Raw genomic sequence first — 15,764 nt, forward strand, 5'->3', positions numbered from 1 at the left:
ACTAGCACATAATGGTGACTGGCACCGAGTTGCTTCAAACCTTTTAAAAATAGATTTAATTGTTTCTGGCTTCAGAGGAAGTTCATTCCAATGGTGGAATAACTGATGATGCACACAGACACAGTTGGAAATTATTTCATCTGATAATTTACAGTGATCTATTTAATCTACCAAACTTCATTGAATGAAGTATTGACTTTTTGTTATAAAAAGCATTTTGTCATTGCAGGTCTTACTTTTGCACATATGGCTTTCCAGGGAAGAAGACATCCTTGAAAACCCATCCATGACCACCTGCCAACTTTTCCATTTTTTGTCATTGCTGAGCAAAATGCAAGGTTGGTGAGAAGCATTTTGTCATCATCATTGTACTTTTCTCAAAAAAATCTTCCAATGCTTTGAGTAAATATTTGTTGTATGGATGTATGTCATATATATATATATATATATATATATATATATATATATATATATATATATATATATATATATATATATATATATATATATATATATATATATATATATATTGTATATGAAATCATGTGAATCAGTTAAATTATCATGACAAAATTGCTCATGAACCCAAATCCTGTTACTTTCTAATCTTTCCTTGATATGTTGTCTCTCCATCAAATGAAGGCCCAGTTTAAATCTGCAACAGATGAATGTGTTGTAGCAAATGCATCATTATTTAAAGTATCTAACAGGAAATTTGTGTATCCTCTGGCTTGGTGAGCTATTTACTGCATCATGCCTATTACATCTGCAACCAATTTCACTTAATCTTATGAGTGTGCAGATGATAGCCAATTGTACTTGATGAAAATCCATCTTGGTCAATACCGACCTGAAGAACTCCTTCAAACAAGAGGGTTCATAGAACACCTTACCCCCACCCCCACTGTGAAAAAGCACAATTACTTGCAATTTTTTTTTTTTAAACCTGCAAAGAAACAAAACAATAATAACTGAAATATTCAATAATGATACAAAAAATGACCGTTTTTACATCCATTGGTTAGCTTTTTCTTGAGGCAATGTTTTTTTTATGGCCGGATACCCTTCCTGACGCCAACCCTGGTCGCCTCTTTTGACACACAGATATGGTACACCTATTCTTACCAGGGCATACACCGGGACCAGTACACTGGTACTCATTTCGCCGACCTCGGAAGGATGACAGGCTGAGTCAACCCCCTAGTGTTAATTCAGCAGCCAACGGGGCTTAAACTCAGGACCGTCGGATCCCAAGCCGCTACCCGAACCACTAAGCCAACACCAGGCTTAACTGAAATATTTCATGGAATATGGACTAACAGAAGAAAGAAAAAAATGGTTTCATTCTTATTCTTGTGGTTTATTATAATGTCACTTGTTACATAAAGCATTTGTATGAAAAGTCCTCTCAAACAACAACTTTTTTTTGTGCTGGAAAGGAAAACTGGAAATTTGGTCTTCATGGCTGTGTGAACCAAGCTATATGGTGTTTTTGTGGCCTATGTTTGCACATTCTGTGAGACAAACGGACCCAAATGCAATAACCTCTTCTCTGGCGAGGGTAATGAATACCTGCAACTCGCTGGGCTAGCTGATTGATTCTCTCATCAACCCTACACATGCTTATTCTCAACTCAGTCATACACTTGGAAATCAGCGAACATATGGTACCTGCAGAAATATGGTACAAAAACCAATCTCCTTAACGACAGACTTATTAGCTTACGACCAATTCCCCCCCAATGGCATCATCTCAGATCATCGATTCGGATTCAGACCTGGTCACTCTACTTTGATATTGAGGGCCTCCAACCATTGTTGGAAGAGTAGAAGCAGCATGTGCAGACATGAGTTCAGAACAGGCTCCTTAGATATATCTCATGCTTATCATACAGTCTGGCATCCTGCCTTACTCTACAAACTCTCAGCCAATGGCATCCAAGGTGAACTCCACACATACACCACTGGTCAAAAGTTTTAGAACACCCCCATGTTTCCAGTTTTTACTGAAATTTAAGCAGTTCAAATCCAGTGAATAACCTGAAATGGTATAAAGCGAAGCAGGAAACTGCCAGAGATTCGAAAAAAAAAAGTTTGAGTTACCAAAAACTGAAAAATAATATAAATTTGAGAGTTGTTAAAAATGTTCCCTGTAATGGGTTAGCAACTGCAGCTATTCTGCAGTAATGGAAGTAAATTAAGCCTTGAAAGTTGAAGCAAACAATTCCTACAGGTGTCCCAACTTTTGTTGATTAATTACAAAGCCTCTCTGTATTTAAGCAGTGTTGGAACAGACTGTGTTGCTACACCGTCTGAAGCATTATTTGGACAATATTGCACTGCAGGAAGTAATACATTGCTATCATAATGGTGAGAAAAAGACAATCCGCAAAGGAAGACAGACAGACCATTGTAACCCTTAAAAGTGCAGGTCTTTCCTCGAGAGAAATTGCAAAGCATGCCAAGGTGTCAGTGAGTACAGTTTCCTACACCCTCCAAAGGCACTTGGAAACTGGAGGAAAATCTGACAGGAAGAGTCTGGCAAACCGAAAGCCACAACACAATCAGAAGACAAGTTTCTGAGAGTCAACAGCTTGCGTGATAGGTGGCTCACAGGACAGCAGCTTCAAGCACAGCTTAACACTGGTCGAAGTAAGGAAGTCTCAGTTTCAACTGTGAAGAGAAGACTTCGAGCTGCAGGTTTGACAGGTCGAGTGGCAGTAAGAAAGCCTTTGCGAAGATGGCAAAATAAGAAAAAGAGGCTTGCCTGGGCCATGAAGCACTGCCAGTGGACTACTGAAAACTGGAAGAAGGTCTTGTGGACCGATGAATCAAAATTGGAAATCTTCGGTTCATCACGCAGGGTTTTTGTATGCCGTTGAGAAGGTGAAAGGATGGTTCCTCAGTGTGTGTGTGATACCAACTATCAAACATGGAGGAAGAAGCGTGATGAAAGGGGGCTCTTCGGCTGGCTCCAGAGTCGGCAACTTGTACAGAGTGACTGGCACCCTGAACCAAAAGGGCCACCACAGCATTTTGCAGCACCATGCAATACCCTCTGGTCTATGCCTAATTGGTCAGGGGTTCATCCTACAGCAAGATAACGACCCAAAACATGCCTCCAGGCTATGTCAGAACTACCTTAGAAGGAAAGAACAAGACGATAGGCTTCAACTCATGGAATGGCCAGCACAGTCTCCAGACTTAAACCCCATTGAGCTGGTTTGGGATGAACTGGACAGAGGGGAGAAGGCAAAGCAACCTACTAGTGGGAACATTTGTGGGAACTTCTGCAACAGTGTTGGGAAGAACTTTCTGAACAATGTTTGATTTCCATTTTAGAAAGAATGCCACGAGTATGTTCGGCTGTTATATCTGCAAAAGGTAGCGACTTTGAGGAGTCAAAAATTTAGATTAAATTTTGTTCAACAAAGCGATTCCATGATTTATTTTTTATCTGCAATTGTTTATTTGTTCTATGCTTTAATTTCAGAGTACATTCAGGTCAGGTATGGGAGCATGTGCCAGAACAGCGCGTCGCTGTGTCCACTTTCCGCCGGTACTCCAGGGGCCTCCGTCTGGCCATCCCCCAGGCAGATGCCAGGCCCATCCCCATCTCCTTGAGATGATGGTCAACCTGCTGCAACCACGAGGCACGTGTTCAGCTTCCTGGCCTCCTCCACTCATGAGACTCCTTCGCTGAGAGACTCTGGTGAGCAGGATCAGCGTCAGGAAAACGAGCCACATGTCCATACAGCCGCAACTGACGCTCACGGATTATGCAGGTAACAAATCTCATCCGAGTCTCTCTCAGCAACCGCTCGTTGGACACAAAATCCGACCAGCGATAGCCAAGGATTCTCCGAAGAGACCTGGTACCAAAGGAATTAAGTCTCCGTCTCAGATCCTTGGTCAGAGTCCAAGTCTCGCATCCATAAAGCAAGACTGGAACTACCAAGGACCTGAAGACTCGGACTTTCATCCTCCCGCACAGGTACCGGCAGCACCACACCCACATTATCCAGTGAATCCATGACTCCCCAGGCCCGACCCAGACGTCTGTTGACCTCTGACTCACAGCCAGCAGAGACATGAATATCACTGCCAAGGTAAGTGAATCTCTCCATGACCTCAACATCCTCACCACAAACAGACACAGGCAGGACAGCAGCATCCAAGTTGTCACCGAAAGCCTGGATCTTAGTTTTGACCCAAGAAACCCGTAATCCCAGCGGCTCCGACTCCTCATTCAGCACCTCGAGGGCCCCCAAAAGGATATCTAAAGTCTCTGCAAAGATGACTGCATCATCTGCAAAATCAAGGTCCGAGATCTTGACATTCCCAAACGATGCATGGCAGCTTGATCTCTCCGACATCCTCCCTAAAATCCAGTCCAGAAAAGTGCTGAAAAGTGTGGGGGCCAGTACACACCCCTGAGGAACTCCAGTAACAACTGGAAATAAGTCAGAGATGGTACCACCACACTTCACAGCACTCTCAGTACCAGAGTAGAGTTCAGACATCAGATCGATCAGTTTTGGTGGCACCCCACGAAGACCAAGAATCCTCCAGAGGACATCCTGATTCACTGAATCGAACGCTTTACAGAGATCAACATAGGCTGCAAGCAGCCCCTGCCGAAACTCTCGTCTGCGTTCGGTGAGAACACTAAGAGCAAGGATATGGTCAATCGTTGACCTCTTTGGTGTAAATCCTGACTGCTCTGGACGCTGGTGCTCAAGCAGATGCTGGCGAACCCGATCAAGAATTATCCGAGCAAAGACCTTGCCCGGCACTGAGAGCAGCGTCACCCCTCGGTAGTTGTTGCAGTCTTGGCAATCATTCTTCCCTTTCCAGAGAGGGACAACAAGGCCCCTCATCCAGTCAGTTGGGATGATGCCTGTGTTCCAGGCAGAGCACAAAACTGCATGCAACGACACGAGTGCAGCATTTCCACCAGCCTTGAGAAGTTCAGCATGGATGCCACAGATCCCTGGAGCTTTGCCCCGTTTCAACCGGTTCACCGCAGCCTGTGTTTCCACAAGCGAAGGTGGACCACAGTTGATCCGAGGGTCAGCAACCGGGATTGTAACACCATTGACGTCCAACTCGACAGCTGGGGGATCAGCCTGATACAACCGCTCAAAGTAACCGGCCCAGCGGGCCTTCACTTCAGACTCCTTTGTCAAGAGCCTACCACTCTCTGCTCTAACTGCAGTGCTCCGAGGGATGGGCTTGGATGAACAAAATGCGCGAATTCCCCAGCAAGCGGGACGAGAATCACCTGTCCACAGATGATGCTCGACCCCCTCACAGATTCCTAGCACATAGGCCTCCTTGTCCACCCTCAGTGCACTACAGTTTTGCAGCTCAGCTCTGCCATTCAGCCTGGCCCTGCGACTGGTCAATGGTATCCAGTGTCCCTTGAGAGACAAAATTCTTCTTTGCCCTGCGGTGAGTTCCAAGGCATCCACCGGCAACATCAAGGACGGTGGTCTTGAAGACACTCCACAACTCTTCAGGACCCCCCCCAAGTGTCCACTCAGCCTGTTCGCAAACTCCTCAGCTACTCTCTCATCCCTGAGATTGCCAACATCCAGCCTAGGCTGGGATGGTACCATTCTCCAGGATTTAAGGTGCAGCTTTAGAGTTGCTACAACAAGCCTGTGGTCAGTATTGAGGAACTGAGCACTCCGGTAGACCCTGCAGTTCTGGATCATCCTGGACCGTCTGGATCAACGACCGTCAATGAGGACATGGTCAATCTCCTTTGCCACACCGCCAGCGTTGGAATACCAAGTCCAGCGATGAGCTTGTGGGCGCTGAAACCATGAACCAGCCACCCTAATCCATGACTTCTTGCAAAGTCAAGGAACTTAGTGCTATTCTGGTTCATAGTTCCTGACCCATGGGGACCAACACACCTCATAACCATCCCTATCAGTTCCAGTCGATGCATTGAAATCCCCCAAGACTAGAAGTGTATCTCGTCTGGGGCACTGATCAACCACAGACTTGAGCGTGGCATAGAATGCATCCTTCATGGTGAGATCACTCGCCTCAGTCAGAGCATAAACAGAGACCAGGGAAATGACACCTAAGGAGTGACGAATCCTTAATCTCATAATACGCTCGTTGACCGGTGTTACCTCAATTATCATTGGGGTCAGCTTATTGGACACAGCTACAGCAACTCCTTGGGTATGGTAACCATCAGAGCGACCAGACCAATAGTAGGTGTAACCACCTACCATTATCTCACCTCAATCCGGTCTCCAAACCTCAGAGAGAGCTGCAATCCCGATGTCCAAACGCTTGAGCTCAGATGATAACAGAGACAGGTGATCATCCTCTCTTAGGGATAGGACATTCCAGGCACCCACCCGAAGGGACCGCCTCAGGTTAACCCAAGGAGACCGCCGTCTGGTGGACGACACCTCAGCACCACTCCGACACACTCTCCCGCAATCTGACCCAGGGATGTTACCCCGTGGTTTCCCTCCTATCATCAAAGATTGGGGGTCCCGAAGACTTTGCCCCAATCCCGTCATCTGGTGAGCTGTCCTGCGAAGGGAAGCTGCACAGGAGGTACTCCCACAGAGTGGGTTTTCAGATTTTCTGCATTTTTGTGTTTTGCAGAATGAAGGGTTTTACGGTGGCTGGAGTGCAAATTCTGCCACCGACCTCCTAAAAAAAGTAACCACACTGCAGGAGGACGCCCGCAGACGCTTGGGCACTAGATATGGATGGCCGTTGGCTCACAAGGATCTCCTCTGTCCTTTGACAGGTTTTGTTTTTAATCCTGCTGGGTGTCCATATCCAAACACCCTCCTCACCAGAAAACCTGGTGGGGGAGACGGTTTAGTCGCCGACAACCCGACCATGGAACAGGTTAATACAGGTTTACATGGTACCTATAGCAGGTCACAGATATAACCTGACCTGACAGGAATACATTGACAGGACAGGAGAGTACATTGAAACATTGAATTGCTTAAATTTCAGTAAAAACTGGAAAAATGGGGGTGTTCTAAAACTTTTGACCGGTGGTGAAGCTTACTGACTTGCACAACTCTCATAGCCAACTTGAGGCTCTCAAAGGAATCCTTTTATCTCCTCTCACTGTAAAGGCTCGTGTGCACCAAGGTAGTGTTCTGGCACCAGTCCCATTCCGAATCTGCATCAACGATCTTTGACTCTGAAAAATCCCCTTTATCGATTTGCTGATTACTCCACTCTCTGCCGTGACATCCCTCATCCTTCAGATAGGCAGGCTGCAGCCTCTTCCCTCTCTACTGACCTTGACCTGGATATAATCTTACCTCTATTCAGACCTTGATAGAATCACAAGCTGGTCAAACACTTGCAATATGTCTTTCAATTCTGATAACTCTCTCTCCTCTCTCTCTCTCTCTCTCTCTCTCTCTCTCTCTCTCTCTCTCTCTCTCTCTCTCTCTCTCTCTCTCTCTCTATCTCTCTCTATCTCTCTCTCTGTCTCTCTCTGTCTCTCTCTGTCTCTGTCTCTGTCTCTGTCTCTGTCTCTCTCTCTGTCTCTCTCTCTGTCTCTCTGTCTCTCTGTCTCTCTGTCTCTCTGTCTCTCTCTGTCTCTCTCTGTCTCTCTGTCTCTCTGTCTCTCTGTCTCTCTGTCTCTCTGTCTCTCTGTCTCTCTGTCTCTCTGTCTCTCTGTCTCTCTGTCTCTCTGTCTCTCTGTCTCTCTGTCTCTCTGTCTCTCTGTCTCTCTGTCTCTCTGTCTCTCTGTCTCTCTGTCTCTCTGTCTCTCTGTCTCTCTGTCTCTCTGTCTCTCTGTCTCTCTGTCTCTCTGTCTTTCTGTCTCTCTGTCTCTCTGTCTGTCTCTGTCTTTCTGTCTCTGTCTCTCTGTCTCTGTCTCTCTGTCTCTCTGTCTCTCTGTCTCTCTGTCTGTCTCTGTCTCTCTGTCTCTCTGTCTCTCTGTCTCTGTCTGTCTGTCTCTCTCTCTCCACACTCTCTGTCTCTGTCTCTGTCTCTGTCTCTCTGTCTCTCTGTCTCTCTGTCTCTCTGTCTCTCTGTCTCTCTGTCTCTGTCTCTGTCTCTGTCTCTGTCTCTGTCTCTGTCTCTGTCTCTGTCTCTGTCTCTGTCTCTGTCTCTGTCTCTGTCTCTGTCTCTGTCTCTGTCTCTGTCTCTGTCTCTCTCTCTGTCTCTGTCTCTGTCTCTGTCTCTGTCTCTCTCTCTGTCTCTGTCTCTGTCTCTGTCTCTGTCTCTCTCTGTCTCTCTCTCTCTCTCTCTCTCTCTCTCTCTCTCTCTCTCTCTCTCTCTCTCTCTCTCTCTCTGTCTCATCTACTTTCTGAACAATCCATCTCAGATCATCCCCAATCCAAAACCATGATCTTTTTATCCCTGTTAACCCCACTCCACCTCCAAGCACACCTCCTTCCAAATTCCAATTTTCCTTCCTGAGAGTTTGCTTCTATATCCATATTGTCCACCTTATGCATCCACCCCACCCCTCATTCCTCCCCACACCAATTATTTGTTCAAGTCTCCCTCTAATTTGTCCTACAACCCTGCTGTTGGTGTTCCCCCTCCCCCCGCCCCTTTTACTGTTCCTGATCCATTCCACGTTCTAGCTCTTCCATGAACCTTCACTTTGTATACAAAAAAGGCATAAGAAGGTGTTATCTGACATAAAAATAGCCCTTAAAAATGAAAATAGCCCTCTCTGTTTTTATAATTGACCATCTTTCCACTCCACTCCCTTCTTTTCTCAAATATTCTTGGGATAATTTTATGCCAAACGTCTGTGGTGTCTCATTGCATTCATAACACACGTGGCTTTGTTCCAAAAGTATCTCGTACAATTGTGTGATGCCAAGGAATATACTCCTGTTGTCATGGTCTCAAGTTATATCGCTGATGTTTTGTCATTTCATGCATTTAAAAAGTGCATCTTTCTGGACAGGCTTTGAAAGTAAAGATCAAGATCCACAAGCAGTGCTTCCATTTTGGGAGCAGTTACGAGCTGGGTGCCAGCAATCCCATGCTGTTGGAGCAGTTTACCTTGCTGTTCAAGCAGGGTGCATTGCTGCTCAGAGCTTGGCCAACAGCCACACCACCACTCCAGTGAGTAGATGAAGGTACCACCTGAATATAATGGAGGCATTGCATGACAAAACGTTCCTGGAATTTTGAGCACATTTTTACCTTCCACATACACATTGCTGTTGTTGCTGATGTTGTTGGTTGGTGGTGGTTGGGTTCTTGTTGCGAGTCGATTTTTGAAATGTGCACCAATTGGTCGGACAGCTGTCAGACCACACTTACATTGGTTGTTTGACTCCACCCATCATCGCACCCAGCCAAAATTATATGGCCACCATCTTGATGTTCTAATGGGATGAACACATTAGGCCTGTAGGTCTGTGCTGATTATACACTGTCTGGGTTTGTTGCATCAGACTTCCATTGGCTTTGTTTGGGTCGAGTGTTAATCATGATGAAGGACCCCAAAATATCTAATAATTTGTCGAATAAAAATTAATAGTATGGTTTAATAAAGTCCATACGTGCCGCCCTAAAAAAAATAGTATGACGTAATTTTTGAACGGCCCCATATTGGGGTTAAACATCCGTAACCGTGTGACGAATCGGCTCGTTCTTGTATAACCGTGGAAGAGGCTGACTGGATGAGAGGTGTCAAGCTAATCTTAATAGCGCATTAAATGTGTTTCCTAATTGCATTTTCATGTTTTTTTTAAGAGTGCTTTAAATGTGCATTTCCAAATCGGTCTTCTACCGGATTTTGAAAGCCAATTCACTCCTGCTTGATGGCAAAGTTCTGTACCTCGAATGACCACGTTCAGGTTTTTATGAACAAAAGGTTTGTGACAACAGAAAACAGGAGGGTGGAAGAGATGGACGCACACACGCACACATGACAAAACTGAGGTGCCAGATGTATAAAGTAAATCCCCTGCTCGGAATCACGATGAATCTTATCTCGCGAATCTTATTCATTCACATGGGAACATGGGACAGACACGGCTCTATGTAATCTTATTTATACGCATGGGAACATGGGACGGACACTGCACAAGATTTATGTGATAGATTAGAGAATGTAAGCTGACCTGTTCACCAGTAATGATGAGGGAATTGAGTGAATAGAGGGCAGAGGGTGCAAGTCCAGAAATGAGGCGGAAAAAGACTGACTACATCAGCCGACCACACCTGTCGGCGATGGCGAAGCGATAGGTCCATCGACTCAGCTTCACCGCGAGAGATTCCTATGATATTGAAAGCCTTTGTTTCCACAGTATCAAGCTGAGCAATATGTGAGGTGGGGAGGCCAGCCCAGAGGGGAGAGTAGGACTCCATGGAGCTACGGATGAAAGCCTTTCAGTTGGGCAGGAGATCAGCTGAGGAAGGACTTTGCATGACAGAGGATGCCTAGTCTGACTTTGGAGGCCATTTTTGAAATGTGACTTGCCAAAGAGAGATCATGGCTGAGAGTGAGAGTTGTTGTGACTGAATCTCTTTGAGAGGGTTGGTGAGAAAGTAGATGGAAGGATTTGCGGTACGGTCCTTTCAGAGAGAGAGAGAGAGAGAGAGATAGAGATATTTCTCACGATTGAAAGACATGTTCCAAGTGTTTGACCAGATTGTGATTTTTGTCAAGGTCTGAGAGGGAAGAGGCTGCTGCCTGTCTGTGAGAGAGATGAGGGATGTCATGGCAGAGTGTGGTGTCATTGCAAGTGATAGAGGATTTTCCAGAGTCAATTAAATCACTGATGAAGATTAGGAATAATATGGGGCCGAGAACACTGCCTTGTGGTATTCTAGCCTTTACAGGGAGAGGAGAAGAAAGGGTTCCGTTGAGAGCCGCACTTTGTCTAAGAGAGTGGAGGAAGTCAGTAATCGAAGAGTAAAGTTGGCCTTGGATTCCACAGGCAGACATTTTGGAGAGCATGGCAGGATACCAGACTATCAAAAGCTCGAGATGTGTCCAGAGCGACGGCCCTAATCTCATGTCTGATATTGAGGGCCTCCATCTGTTCGTTGGAGAGTAGAAGCTGATATTCCTGTTTGCCCAGATCCAAACCATCAAGGGAGAACAATTGAAGTGTAAGTGAGACCTATCCATCTGAGAATATTAACGACAAGATTTACAAATTTCTGTAATGACCGAATTGAGATAGGTGATGGTTTTTGACTCAGATTGAAAGTGGATGGTTAGGTGGTTCACTTTTATAAGGATTGCAGTTTGATATTTGTCCAGCTTATGATCAAGCCAAGAGAGGTGGTCTTCTCCATGATCCCAAAGGCATAGCATGAAGTTGCCACCAATTTATATGATCCAAAGGAATGTACAGAACACCTGACTGTGATACCTCCCTAACAACTTCATAAATTGCAGGTGAGATATGCTTATATTGACAAGGAAGATGCACAAACCGAAGAGACAGTCATGCAGAAAACCATTAACATCCTTCAAACTGTGGTTTTTTATGTTATTGTTTTTGTTTGTTTTTTTTTTTAAACACACCTTGGCATTGCTCAACACGTGACGGTGGTAAGTCGATGCATCACTTGACATGTTTCTCATCCATCATGAGGTGCACTGTCACACGGTCAACCCTGTCGCAAGCTTTGTCCTTCAACCCTTGTCAGTGTGTCCCCCCCTCACCCTCCTCCCCTTTTGTCCTGGTGCTTTTGTTCTGGAGGAGGAAAGAAGGAAGAAGTTAGAGGTTGGCTGGATTAAGTGCAGTGTTTATAACATACTGTAAAATAAGGGAAGAATGAGTTGGGAAACTGACATTTTTGCATGTTTTGTCCTTTATTGAGACATGATTGTTTTGAGTTTATTAAACCTTTTTCATTTTTATAATCATTGTGAGTTTGTTTTTGTTTTTTGGTATTTTGTTTATTAGGAGGAGGAAGAGAATGCTGTTGACCCATGGGAGGCTGTCTGTCTGGATGGTGAGCAGTGGAATCTGCTGCTTCGCCAGGCGAAAGATATACTGCTACTCAACACCCTCTTTTTGTGCTGGTATTATGAGGCAACCTTTACTTTTTATTCTGAAAGTTCTATTACTTTATTTTCACTTGGTCTTGAAATTTGGAATGAGGATTCCATGTTCCACTTCCCTGCCATGTCCAGCTCCAACCCCAGTCCTGCTTTCTGCCTTGCTTTACGAAAAATGTGTTACTATTTACTATATTATTTACTTATTTTGTTTTATTCCTACCAGAAGCACCCACTCCTGAAGAGAGCGGCTCGGAGGGTTATCTTATTATTATCCTTATTCAAATGTGTGATTCAAAACACCTCCCCAAAATACCTCTCGCTGCGTAATTCAAAACACCTCACCTCACTGCACTGGAAAACGTGGGGACAGGAATACTGTACTGTAAAGGGTGGGGACTTGTAATACCCTCTCCCACCTTGAGCAGTGCTACACAATACATATTTGCGTCGACAATTTGCCCCCCCCCCTGCGATAAAACACCCCAATGCACAGATGCCAACCCTCCCGATTTCATCGGGAGGCTTCCGAAAATTCACCCAAACTCCCGCCCTTACGATCACTATCCTTATCCTCCCGAAATTTTGATATTTTTGCACTGTTCACTAATCAGAATGTACTAGTATGAGAATTGAATGAAAAGCATCGTCTGCTACGTATAGCATGTGGTAACTCCATAACGTTCGCTGCTACCAAATTGTACGTAAAAAATTGCAAATTCAAATGAGGAGCAGCGAAACATTGGGTCTGGATCTCGCTTATGCTATCATGCACTGAGATTTAGTGCATGCGGTATGTGTGCAATACAGTGCATGCGGTATGTATGCACAGTGTATATGCATGCGATACGCTCACTGCATGCAGCTGGGCCCCGTACCAGCCCGGCGGTCGCGACCACCGTGCGGTGTTTAACAGCCGCTAGAGTTCTACGAGTTGCGCTGCAGCTGTGGAACATCGACTTCGAAGTTACCGATGCTTCAAGCCCTCGATGTTGATTACGAAATGGCAGAAAAGAAGCTTACGAAGACCAAGAAATGGTCTCAGAAGTACAAGACCGAATACAGTCTCCAATACCCGTGCATTCAAAAGTCTGAAAGAGGAATTCATCATGCGTATTGTACAGTATGCAGCGTTGATATTTCAGTTGAGCACGGAGGTCGCGATGATATTCGGAAGCACGTTGGAAGCAAACGGCACACAGACATTGCAAAGGAGAGATCTTCGAGCACGAGTACCGGTACACTTCTGAATTATTTCACCAAACAAGGGACAAGCGAGGAAGAGGATGTTACCCGAGCGGAACTTCTCTTTAGTGGATTTATTGTGGAACATAACTTGCCCATATCAGTCTCAGATCACGCTGGACCTCTATTTCAAAAGATGTTTCCAGATTCAAAAGTTGCTTCAAAGTATGGATGTGCAAGAACAAAAACTTCAGCAATAATTGGTGAGTTGTCAAATGTTACTGCTTCATCTATTGCCGATATTGCTAGACTAGCTCCATTTAGCCTAGCTACAGACGGTAGCAATGACAGTGGTGAGGCCCAGCTATATCCTGTCCTGATTTCGTAGTATGACAACAGTGCTGGGATTGTGAAGCAAGGTTTGCTAAGTTTGCCTGCGTGCAAACAAGATTCCACTGGAGAAAACATTTTCAAACTGCTTGATCATGAGTTCAGTGACAGGAAAATTCCGTGGGGAAATTGTGTTTCCTTTTGTGCTGATAATGCCTCTGTCATGGTGGGCAAGCACAAAGGAGTCGCTGCTTATATCCACAAACAAAATCCAGAGTGCTACATCATGGGATGCCCTTGCCATATGATGCACAATACGGCCAAGAAGGCGGCTCAGGCCTTACCCATTGAATTAGATGACTTTCTCATCGATATTTACTACTACTTGGACAAAAGTAGTAAACGCGTCAAAGGAGTGAAAGCACTGCAAGAACTCTGTGATGCCCCGACACACAAGATTCTGAAGCATGTCGCAACAAGGTGGCTGTCCCTTGGTCAGTGCCTAGACAGGCTGATTGAACAGTGGGAGCCACTTCGCCTCTTCTTCAAAGAAGAAGTACGAAGAAAAATGCAACCAACTGTAGCCAAGACTCTAACAACGAGCAAGAAGGATGGCACTGTATCTACTGCCAGTACTGGCACTGCAGGATCAAGCACTAGTGCAGCAGCATTCACCACTACCACTGCAGTATCTGCTGCGAAGAAGACAGCAGGGACAGCACCAAAACCAATGCTGAGAGCAGGTAGCATCACCGGCCCTTCATCACGTTCATCTACAAAGCAGATCCCTTCAGAGTCGAGAAAGACTGTGATAGTCCCATCTACAGGCAAAGAAGGACCAAAGTTAAGTTCTGCTTTTGCCAAATCACTTGATAGAAGCTCAGCAAAACCTTCGAATCAGAGGTCTTCTTCCTTGGCTGCACCTACCTCAAGCTCTCTCCTCAAACGTAAAATTGGATCTGGTACTACGAGTCTGACCTCTTCTGCTGGCAGTAAACGCAAGTGTGATCGCCCTGCGGCTAAGTGTACTACGAGTTCTACAACTAAAAGCGCATCTTCCTCAAACACTGTGCAGGAATCTAGAGAAAAACGTGTCAACAGGATGTTCTTGTCTCCACAAACAAAACTATTGTTTCTTCCTTCGCTATGCTAACAAGCTTTTTGAGAAGGGGAATCTTCTGCTCCAAAGAGACGAACCCTGTATTCATCTCCTGCACGGAGAATTGAATGGTCTTCTGAAAGATATCTTCGTATGGTTTTTGAAACCATCGGTGTCATCGGTTGCTCTGGTAAATGTACCCTTCTCTGACAGAAATCATCAGAAGAATGATGAAGACCTCATGATTGGGAACGATGCCAAACTGTATATAAGGGAACAAAGGAGTCTCAAGAAATCCACCTTCACTCTGAGTGAGTCAGACATCCAAGGTTTCTTCAGTGCAGTTCGCTCATATTATGTGAAAGCCTGCAATTACATCTTCAAAACCTAGCCGCTAGATGATGAATTAGCCAAGCATGCTCAGGTGCTGGATGTTAAGCTACACCAAGAAGTGGGGTTTGACTGTGTGGAGTTTTTCATCAAGAAATTCCCCTGTCTGTTCAGTGGCGGTGATAGTGACATAGACAGTCTTGAGAGTGAATTCGCTCACTACCAGGCAGACGCCTCCATAGCTACAATTGCTACTGAGACAGTGAGAGTGGATGAGCAGTGGCATCGGATTTCACAGCTCACAGATCCCTGCACTGGTGCCAAGAAGTATCCTAATTTTAGCAAAGTGATGAAGGGAATCTTGGTCATTCCTCATTCGAACGCATCATGTGAGCGGGCACTCAGTCTTGTACGGAAGAATCATACTGAATTTCGTCCCAATTTGAGTGTCAAAACCCTGGAAGCTCTCTTAATTGAAAAACTAGCTCATAGCACCCCTTGCTACCAGAGAGAATACAGCAAAGACATAATCAGAAGGGCTAAAAGAGCCACACAGCTGTCACTCAGCAAAGCTGCCATGGAAAAAGCAAGCAGCAGTAGTACCAGCCAGTAAGGTAAGAAAAATATTGCTTCTTTTGTGCTTTTTGTTAATCTTTGATTGTCCCCTAACTTACTAATATTAACATACATGTAACATTAAAAAGTGCACAATTTTCCCCTTTTTTTGTTCAAAAAGTGGGAATTCTTAACATGTTAAATGCTCCAAAATAGGGCTCAGAGGGCACTAGAGAGCGTCTGGACCCCGGCGCAAGGGTCGAGCGC

At 45.1% G+C, this 15,764-nt stretch overlaps 1 protein-coding gene across 4 annotated transcripts in view; it reads left to right on the forward strand.

Annotated features, from left to right (window-relative positions):
• RAB3GAP2 (RAB3 GTPase activating non-catalytic protein subunit 2) overlaps positions 1-15,764 on the forward strand; it is a 232,069-nt gene that overhangs the window by 149,965 nt on the left and 66,340 nt on the right. For all 4 annotated transcript variants that reach the window (XR_015060109.1, XR_015060110.1, XM_085888493.1 and 1 more), the window contains exons 22-24: positions 230-338; positions 8,936-9,096; positions 11,904-12,022. Coding sequence is in view for 2 of the 4 variants with exons in the window: in XM_085888493.1 (XP_085744619.1) it covers positions 230-338; positions 8,936-9,096; positions 11,904-12,022 (389 nt within the window). In the remaining 2 variants the exon portion in view is untranslated. The remainder of the gene's footprint in view (positions 1-229; positions 339-8,935; positions 9,097-11,903; positions 12,023-15,764) is intronic.

The sequence above is a fragment of the Eptatretus burgeri genome, chromosome 7 (genome assembly GCF_056783735.1).
Source record: "Eptatretus burgeri isolate ZD-2024b chromosome 7, Ebu_testis_v1, whole genome shotgun sequence".
NCBI classification, from domain to species: Eukaryota; Metazoa; Chordata; class Myxini; order Myxiniformes; family Myxinidae; genus Eptatretus; species Eptatretus burgeri.